Source organism: Neopelma chrysocephalum, unplaced genomic scaffold (genome assembly GCF_003984885.1).
Source record: "Neopelma chrysocephalum unplaced genomic scaffold, ASM398488v2 Primary Assembly neopelma1_381, whole genome shotgun sequence".
Taxonomy (NCBI): domain Eukaryota; kingdom Metazoa; phylum Chordata; class Aves; order Passeriformes; family Pipridae; genus Neopelma; species Neopelma chrysocephalum.
Window position 1 is genome coordinate 213,425 of NW_020898045.1, and position 9,919 is coordinate 223,343.

The 9,919-nt window shown below is 47.2% G+C and overlaps 1 protein-coding gene across 1 annotated transcript; it reads left to right on the top strand.

The window, feature by feature from the left end:
• Window positions 1-895: 895 nt before the first annotated feature.
• Window positions 896-7,745, top strand: LMO2 (LIM domain only 2). Its single transcript, XM_027706519.1, has 4 exons — window positions 896-1,044; window positions 1,160-1,337; window positions 4,372-4,587; window positions 6,762-7,745. Exons 1-4 carry the CDS (start codon window positions 1,038-1,040, stop codon window positions 6,979-6,981), a joined length of 621 nt encoding a protein of 206 aa, XP_027562320.1. The 5' UTR covers window positions 896-1,037; the 3' UTR covers window positions 6,982-7,745.
• Window positions 7,746-9,919: the final 2,174 nt, after the last annotated feature.

The following is a 9,919-nucleotide window of genomic DNA, read 5'->3' on the forward strand; positions in this document are numbered from 1 at the left end:
CAGTTCATCACATGCAGAACTCTGCCTCCAGCAAGGGCCAGTATCTAATGCCACAGAGACTGGGAAAGGCTCGAGTTGCTGTAATAGTTTTCGCTCCGGCGCTGTAAATCAGTCCTTTCCGGGATGTGCTGTGCTGATGGAGAGGAGGAAGGGTGGGAGGGAAAACAGAGATATCCAGGCAAGACTTTCCCATCTTTAGCTCCTCTGTAATTAATTACAGATCGATACCTCGTACTCGCCGGCTTTTATCGCCCATTAACATCAAACGGTGTCAGGGTATAAATTTGTTAAATGAACAAATGAACTGGGGGACCTTACAAGAACTGGGGGATGGCGGGGAGCAAACACCCGCAAACGTTCACTCGGGGGATATAAATGAAACACGACTGAGTTGAGCAGTTTGAACTCTGGGTGGGAAAATAATGCTTGGGGATCTTTACCTGTGGATCTCAAAGCACCGTCCAAACACACGTAGGCATGTGCACACATGTAAGAGAAGGAGAAGGCGAGGAGAGGGATGGTGAGTGTCGCTCTGGTCCTGTGTGGGGCTGGGAAGGCGGCAGAGCACGGAGCCAGGCGCTTATTTTTTCCCAGCCCTTGGGATGATTTTCAGGTTGCTCACCCAGCCAGCGTTAGCAAAGGAATAATAAGGGAGGAGAAAGCCTTGGCAGCCCGCAGCCCCGGCTCCGGGGAGCCCCGTTCTGCCCCTTTAAACAACCCATCGAGCCGCGACGCCGCCGCTCGCCCCGCCGAGCCCCCAGGGGTGCAGTTAAAGAAAACGGGCATCTGTCTCTTTAAAGCGTGATTTCCTCCCATTGTATTTGAACCGCGATCAGGAAAAAGGAAATGAAAGCAGAGCCCCGGGGGCCGAGCCGCGCAGTAATAACCCCGCGGGGCTGCGGGTCCCGCCGCCCGCAGCGAGCGCCGGGCGCGGAGCAGCCGCGGTGGCGGCCGCGGCCGCCGCCCCCTGCCCGCGGGAGCGGGAGCGGGATCGGGAACGGCCCCGCCGGCCGGGGCGCGGGGGGAGCGCGGCGGGGATGGGAGGTCAGAGCCGCGGGCGGGGGCAGTGCGGGGATGGGGGTGGAGGGGGGAGAGGAGGGAGGTGCGGGGCCGGAGCGCAGCCCCAGCGCCTGTTTGTGTCTGTGTGTCGGTGCTGCAGGAGGAAATCCTGTGAATGTCATCGCGGGCCGGCGAGGGAGCGCGGCTGGAGACAAGGCTCCGCGGGCAGACACCCTGTGCGCGGCCGGCGGGGGCAGAGCCCACCACCGGCACGCCACAAAGGAACCGGCCCTGCCAATGTCATCGGCCATCGAGAGGAAAAGCCTCGATCCTTCCGAGTAAGTGGGCGCTTTTTCTGACCGGTCCTCCCCCCTCTCCATCTCCGCTGTCCATCCTTCCCCAGGAGGCTCCCGGTGCCACCCCGTCCTCCCCGACGGAGCCGCCACTGGCATTGTGCGCCCGGCAGCCCCGCAGGGCTTCGGCACCAGCCCCCGCTCCTCGCTGCCCCCGCACTGGAACCGCACCGGGATGCCCGGCCCGCGGGGCTGGCGGTGGGGAAAGCCCCCCAAGTTGTGGGAAGGAGCAGCCGGGAGCAGACAGACGCACCCCCCCACCCCGGGCAGGGAATCTCCCACCCGCTCATCCCACCCCGGAGTGCTGGAGATGCCGCGCCGGCGACACCGAGCACCGGCGGCCGGGATGCCCCGACCCGCGGGGCTCACTATCTGGGGGAGATTCGGAAGAGCCCCCCGAGCTGTAGGACGGAGCAGCCGGGAGCAGGCAAACGCACCCTCCCCGGCCCCGGGCAGGGAATCTCCCACCCGCTCATCCCATCCCGCGGTGCTGGGGATGCTCGGAGGAGCCGCACCGGGGACACGGGGCACCGCGCTCAGGCTGCCCCGACCCGCAGGGCTGGCGGCGTAGGGGAGGTTGGGGAGAGCCCCCTGAGTTGTGGGAAAGAGCAGCAGTGGCAGCAGAGAGGCGCAAGACACAACCCCCCACCCCCCCCGCCAGGCACCACTCATCCCACCCTAGGATGCTGGGGATGCTAGGAGAGAGGCAGAGCATCCTGCTTCCCAAGCCTGAAGGTTTTTCAGGGAGGGAAACCTCCCTGCCCCATCCCTAAGGACCCCCTGTGCCCCATCCCTGGTCTGCCCAGCTCGCTGCAGCCCATCAGTGGAAGGTCGGGGCTGTTTTATCTGCGGGTGCCCAACTTCCACGTTTTCATAATGCAACTTTCAAGAGCTCGTAGAAGCTGCTTCGGTGGGGGCTGGGTGTTCTGCTAAGGGCATGGAGAAAGACTTGATGGCCAGGATGTAGGAGATGAGAATTTCCCTCGCTGGGTTTCCCACTCAGAGAAGGGACTGGCTCCCATACCCCAATCCAGGCTTTTGGGCTGTGCTCCTGCTGTGCCGTCCCTCCTGCACACCCAGGGATGGGAGCTCAGCACAGACCCAGGGTCACTTCAGCCCTGCACATGCTAATGACTGAGCTTAGGCTTGTTTGGAATCATGATAAGAGGGAAGAAAAAAAAAGAATTATAAAATCTTCATTTGCAGATAACGCTTCAAACATCGCTCGGAGTAAATTGAGTCATTCGTGGTTTGTTTCCTGTGAGATACTAAAAATGCCATTACTTGGAGCCTGGAGTGAACGCATGGGAACCGCTGCTTTTGGGGATTAAATCACTTCATTCCATGTCACATCTGATATTTTACATGTTACATTTTCTCTTCTTTTATGCTGGTTTTTAAGAAATGCTAATCCAAGCTCCTAATGATGTCCAGCTTTCAACTACAAAGTTTTTTAATCTTTATTTATTTACCTGCCTTGTGTTCTAGTGACCTAAGTGCTGGCTTAGGAATCTATGGACATCAAAAAGCTTAATGTGTAAACCAGGAATGCTGTTCTGCATAAACATCCGTTGGGCTGTTCCAGAGTTTAGGGCTGTCCAAGAAACCTGGCTTGGGATTCCCAAACACCCCTCAGATGGAATATTTTGGGGTGCATCTGAAGTTTCAAATAAAGGATAATAAAGGATAATGATGTGTGTTTCCTATTGGAAGGCTCTGAGGAGTTGCCAGAATGGAGCCCACACATTAGGAAAGGGAGTAATGGAGCCCAAAAGGATAAATTTGGAAAAACTAGGGCCTAATCATGAGTTCCCCATGATTTTTAATGAAAACTCACAGGATGGAGAGCTGGCAGGAGAGGAATGTTACCACACAACTTGCAGGGCACAGCAGTTTAAACTTAGAAGAGTGAAAACCAGAGCAGAATATAACCAGATAATATCTCAGGGCTCAGCTTGCCTAAATAAAAACCGCAGGATCACTTTCTCAGCCCAGAAGTTCTTGACCAGAGGTCATTCCTCCCTGCTGAAGAAAGTCGTTTTTGCCCAGAAAACTGCTGATCCAGTAAATAAGCAGGAGTAATATAATTTTTTCCTGTTGCCTGTTGGAAACTGTGAGCAGCCAGCTCCTTCTCCATCAGTGTAGATCTCCTCTGCCCCCACCAGCCCAAGGGAGGACAGACCAGTGACAGAAACAAATTGCTGAGGGACTCTGTGTTAGAGCAAGAAACCAATAACATGGAAAAATTTGGGGGTCCACTCTAGTTCCCACAGGTTTGAAATTAAGCAAGTGCTTAGAGGATGGATCCAATAGATTTTTTAGTGACTTCCCTGGGGTTTGAGTGAAGCCAAAACCTTACAGAACTGAGCTCAGGCACCTTCCTTTGAATTTTTTTTGCTGTTCTTTTTTTTTTTCCTTCTCTTAACTTGTAAAATTACCCAAAAAGACAAAGAAGAGAATTGCTTAAGAAAATAGATTTGAAGAAAATTCTTGCTTTATCCCTAAGTATTACCAGAACCATCTTGGATTTCAGAGCTTTTTAAAAAGCAACAGCATAAGGTGCTGAATAGTCAATGCTAATATCACAATAAAGATTTGTGTGTCTAATGTGTAATCCCAAATAATTTCTTGAGTATAGAGACCCATCCCAGTGGATTCATGTCCTTGGCTAAGGCAAAAATGAAGTCCTGTACTAACATGAGGTAAAATTCTGGCTCTATTAAAACCAGCAGTGAATTTCAAACCAGTTGGACACTGGTCTCATCTGTTTTATTTATTCATTTTGTGCTGTTCAGGGAAATGACATCCTCAGACTCAGTCTTCAAATTTACATTTCCCAATGGAAAGTGTAAAATCCCTCAGGTGCCTTTTTTAGTCCTTTAGCCCTTGGTGAGATGGAACAAAAACAAGGATATAATCCCTATTCCAACGTGTTTTATTTTGCTTTTCCTTCTCCTCACGCAGATGCTTTTAGATCAGAGTTGATTTTCCAACTCCAGTGATTCTCTCATTCCCTCAGGGAGCCAGTGGATGAAGTCCTCCAGATCCCCCCTTCTCTGCTGACATGTGGAGGGTGCCAGCAGAACATTGGGGACCGGTATTTCCTGAAGGCCATCGACCAGTACTGGCACGAGGACTGTCTGAGCTGCGACCTCTGCGGCTGCAGGCTCGGCGAGGTGGGGAGACGCCTCTACTACAAACTGGGCAGAAAGCTCTGCAGGAGGGACTATCTCAGGTACACAACCCACTCCTCACACCCTCAGCCCTCTCCTTCACATTTCAGCTTTGCTTGTTCATTTAGTGAGTACAGCGAGGAATAAGGAATTGATTTTTAATTGCTCTTAAGGCCCAACAGCAGCCAGGGGTGTGACACAGCTCAGGTTTGAGATGTGGACTCGTATCATACTTGTAGAATCCCAGAATGATTGGGGTTGGAAGGGATCTTAAAGATCATCTCGTTCCAACCCCCTGCCACAGGCAGGGACACCTTCCACTAGACCAGGTTGCTCCAAGCCCCATCCAGCACTTCCAGGGATGGGGCAGCCAGAACTTCTCTGGGCAACCTGTGCCAGGGCCTCACTACCCTCACAGGGAAGAATTCCTTGCCAATATTTAATCTAAACCCACCCTCTGTCAGTGTGAAGCCATTCCCCCTTGTCCTGGCACTTCAAGCCCTTGTCCAAAGTCCCTCTCCAGCTCTCTTGGAGCCCCTTTAGGCACTGGTAGGTGCTATAAGGTCTCCCCAGAGCCTTCGCTTCTCCAGGCTGAAACCCTCAGCTCTCTCAGCCTGTCTTCATAATTTTGGGTTTCACATCCAGATGCTTTATGGTATTGCTGGGATTCTTCAGTAACTTATAGATAAATCTAGAGGTTATCTGTGTTGGTTAGATAAAAAACTTGGAGTTGTTTACAGTTAAGTCTTTAAAATCTTGTTAAAAAAAGGCGGTTTTTAATGGAAACAAAAGCATTGCTACATGTGGTGGGTAAACCAGAATTATTTGATAATGTGAAGAACATAGTAAGAGCTCCTAGGACTTGGAGTTGTTGGCATCTTGTGGTCTGCACAGACTTAACCCCACAGCTCCAGGTGAACCCCACAGGGTCAGTGTTGTTACTTGTTATGGGTATTTTTGTTGATAACCCTCTGCCTGTCAGTTTTTCCCAAAATTTGTAAGTAGAAGGATTAGTTGGAGATTAAGATATTTCATAAAAATTGGTAACAAAGGATCTTTACATTCTTGAGTACAATTAAAATGTGTTCCATTTCTTCTGGTTGTGTTCCATTTCTTCTAATGGATCCCTAACGTGTCAGGGAACAGAATAATGATATTTAATGGTATTTTTCCAGCTATTTCACTGAAGGCTGATTTACCTGCCAATAAAAACTAAACCAAAATCTCAGGGGACTCCCTAATTTTGCTGTCCCTGAGCTTTGCTGATGGGAATTTTGCTAAGCTGAAAGTAAGGACTAAGTTCTGCTAATGGGACCACTTGTAAATCCAGCAGTGATCCAGTGTTAATTAGACTCCCCAAATACTTTTCATCTTAAAATGGAAGCAACAGGAAGTATGGCAATACAATTAATGCATTTTCTTGCAGTGAAATTCAATGCTTTTATTTATTTAATAATGCAACAGATAATATCTTCCCCCGTTAATGAAAAATTTGGCAACCTTTGTGTAACCTTAGCATTACTTTTGTTGGGCAGAAGCGAACAGTGACATCTCCTGGTAGATGAAAGAAATTATGTTCTTTCCCTTTAATCCTTTCCTTAAACTACAAAGCACAGCTGAAGACAAGCAACATTTATCCATGGAAAGGTAATTTGTCAATTACAGAAGTGGAAGTATTAGCAGGGCACAACTTTGTGCAATATTCTGGGGAACCTCCCCGTGAAGTGCTCAGAAATTCAGGATAAGGTCATTGATCAGAGAAGTCAATTATGTTGATAGATTTGAGGAGATTTAGATTGGATATTAGAAGAAATCCCTCTCTGTGAGGGTGGTGAGGCCCTGGCACAGGTTACCAAGAGAAGTTGTGGCTGCCCCATCCCTGGAAGTGTCCAAGGCCAAGTTGGATAGGGGTTGGAGCAACCTGGGCTAGTGGAAGGTGTCCCTGCCCATGGCAGGGTTTAGAACTGCATGGGCTTTACAGTTCCTTCCAACCCCAACCATACTCTGATTCCATGATACTGAAAGCAGGTGAGGACCTTGGATTTTCTGCTTCAGTTTTGGTGTTGCAAAGTTTCCAGCTCTGCTCGGCAGCTTTCCTTGTCTTTTCCAAGTCTTTCTAACTCCGCACTGCTGTGACTAATGGTTCAAGGCACTGGGGTTGTGTCCTTGTTTTGATTTGATTTTTCCCACCTCCCAGCAAAGGCGCTCTGCTCACTCCTCTGCCATGTTGTTCCAGGCTCTTTGGCCAGGACGGGCTCTGCGCCTCCTGCGACAAGCGAATCCGGGCCTACGAGATGACCATGAGGGTGAAGGACAAGGTGTATCACCTGGAATGCTTCAAATGCGCTGCCTGCCAGAAACACTTCTGTGTTGGGGACAGATACCTCCTCATCAACTCAGACATAGTGTGTGAACAGGACATCTACGAGTGGACTAAGATCAATGGGATGATCTAGCAAGGACGTGCCTCAGAGTCTGTCACAGACATCTCACGGGCGATGCCGGTGCCCGGCTGCAGTGAGGAGATCGACACTGGAGCTGTGGAATTTAAAATGGGGGGAAACACCATGGAGTCGGCCCTTTGCAGACAGTGCCACGTAGAATGTAAACTACACATAGGTGAAGGAGGGAGAGCAAAGCAATAGTAGATAGACTGACTTGGGGTGACCACACGGACAGTAACTGACATCAGCCACGGAGACAAACACAACTCCATAACCAATTCTCCCAACTGGGAAAGAGTAGGGACTTCTGTAAAGAGATGTTATGATATCATCACCTGCAGACTAGGATTGTGCAATTAAATTTTATTTTTGTCTTGTTTTAATTAATTAAGTTTAGGCTACAGCTCTCAAATTAGGTGTGAGGAAGAATACTGGAAGGAAAGAACCATCCCTGATGTGGTCATTCCACATGGCCTTCCACTTTGGATGGGAAAGAAAGCAGGAAGAGGGTGGGGGTTATTTTTGCATGGATTTTTTTGTTTTTCCTTTGAGAATGAACAGTGCATCCTCTAGTCCCAAACTCTTCTTTTAAAAAATCCTGCTGAATAGTTGTTTTTGGGCACTTCTGTTTTGAGATGAGATGTTCCCCAGATCATTTCTATACAAATATAAATCTAAAGAGTTGTTCAACTATTTTATTAACTTAGATTATATCAATAAAATATTCGTTGTGTGTAGTAAGACTCTGCAGCTTTAATAAAAATAATGGAAGAATTGAGTGTTGTTATTTCTTTTTTTTTTTTTTTGAGTTGGGCTGGATTTTTGGTTGTATTATTTATTTTCTTGTTGGGGCTTGGAGCAACCTGGTCTAGTGGAAGGTGTCCCTGCCCATGGCAGGGAGTTGGAACTGGGTGATCTTTGAGGTCCCTTCCAACCCAAACCATTCTATGATTCTGTGGTATCATATTTCCTCCAACTTGTTTTCTCTAGGATAAATAGTCTAAATTCCTTCTTGCATGAAAGCTGTTTCACACCTCTGGCAATCTCTGTTTCCATGTCTCTCTGTTTTTCTGGTTATATGTTACCCTTTTTGAGATAGGTATCACTAGAACTCCAAGTTGTGCTCAAATACACTGAAATTTAAAGCTTTTGACAGAACTGAACAAGTCCCATCCACTCAGAAGACTCTTGGCATGTCCATTCCCCCCATCAGAACTAACACATCAGGAATAACACCCATACCTATGGGTATCAATTTGACTATTTTCAATAAATTTGTCACTTAAGGGATCTCCCATCCAAGTGGCAGCACAGATCAATGACAACACTTTGCATTTGACAATGGATATTCTGAGAGCTCGTTTGACTTTTCTTGATTTTGTTGCCACAACAAGCGTTGGGGACAAAACTCTTAAATCTTATTACTAGTGAAAGTGGAAACTATACATAATGAAATCATTGAAAAGTACAGTTTGAGGGCGCTGTGACTGAGCTCTTCTCCGGTGATATGCTGACCTCTGGAGGCCACAGGCAGCTGGTTAGAATTATAATTACCTGCCTAAATTCTTGCCACTAGAGGAAAGAAAGAGATGTGCAGGAGGAAAATTCAGCTATCAGCTCTCTTCATTCACAATGGCTCCTTGCAAATCTTAGATCCAGCTAGAAACAAAGTCTAAACTAATTAATTAATTAATTAATTTACATGGCTTGGTGCATGTACCCAGATGACAGGTTGGCATCTGCTGATAGTCCTGACTGGTGAGGGGCAGCAGGAGATAAAATGAGCTTCCCTTCGACAAAGCAAGCTATGGATTGGCTTCTCAGAGTTGCTCTGAAGAGGTTTTGAGCTACATCCTGCTCTCCTGCAGCAAGATGGTACCACTGACTCTAAAATCAGAGTTACACCAATATAACAACAGCACTGACATGCTCAGAATCAATAGGTATCAGTACAGGTAAGGGTTTTGATACTTATTCCCTAAACCCTTCCCAGTGTCATTTCTAACCTTACTAGGTCATCCTGCAGAGCTGGTTTTCATGATTCCACCTCACAAAGAGGTTTGACCAAAAATTTACTGTAAGGGGCCTCGTTAACATCTGGGCTGAGATCAGATAAGAGTGTCAATAGTTCAGGGAGGCTTTGTGATTTTACACTAACTAGACCAAGATCTGTATTTTTTTCTCACCTCAGAAGGTGTTCCCTTGTGTGACTTTTGTCAAAGTAGTTAAATATTCTATTTTTCAATTACCCACTTGTAGAATGGAGATATTGTCAATTATTCCATAAAATTTTTAAGATTTCCTAATGTAAATATGCTCATTTTGTGTAAGGTGTAGTTTAAACAGCAAAATACATTTTTTTAAACCTAAATGAATGCATTTGTAAAACAAGGATGTTGAAGGGTTCACAGTGGGCATCCTTATTTTGTTATAAGACCACCAGTGTGATCCAGTCTATGTAACTTCAGAAAGCTTAGGCTGAACTGGAAAGAAGAAGAGCCTCCACTTGAGCAGTAATATTGCTCTAACTGTATAATTATATCAGTCTGCTGGTGGACTTCTTCTTACCAGGTTCCCAACTCTTGCTCTTTGAATCCAGGAGGATAGAGAGAGCAGATTTCTCCTGGAATCAGTGTAACCAACGCTTCACCTCTGTCCTCACCTCAGTTATGCTCCTTAGAGTAAAGAACTGGAATAACAAGAAGATAAAATATTCAAAAAACCACAGCAAAAATAAAAGCAAAGATGACTTGAACTCATGAGCAAAAAACACAAAAATCTGACTATGACTTCATCACTGATATTCAAATGCACCATCCTTCCTGTGTTTTCACTATCAGCAGTATTTTAGAAGGCGTATCATCCGTCAAGATTTCCCTTCTTTGTCCCCATTATTCAATGTCAGGGTAGGAAGATGGGAGCATTACCATCCATATCACTTTTTTAATTC

Coding starts and splice junctions, on each gene's coding strand:
- LMO2 (XM_027706519.1), top strand. Junction 1,338..4,371: donor AAAAGCCTCGATCCTTCCGA/GTAAGTGGGCGC, acceptor TCATTCCCTCAG/GGAGCCAGTGGATGAAGTCC. Junction 4,588..6,761: donor TGCAGGAGGGACTATCTCAG/GTACACAACCCA, acceptor ATGTTGTTCCAG/GCTCTTTGGCCAGGACGGGC.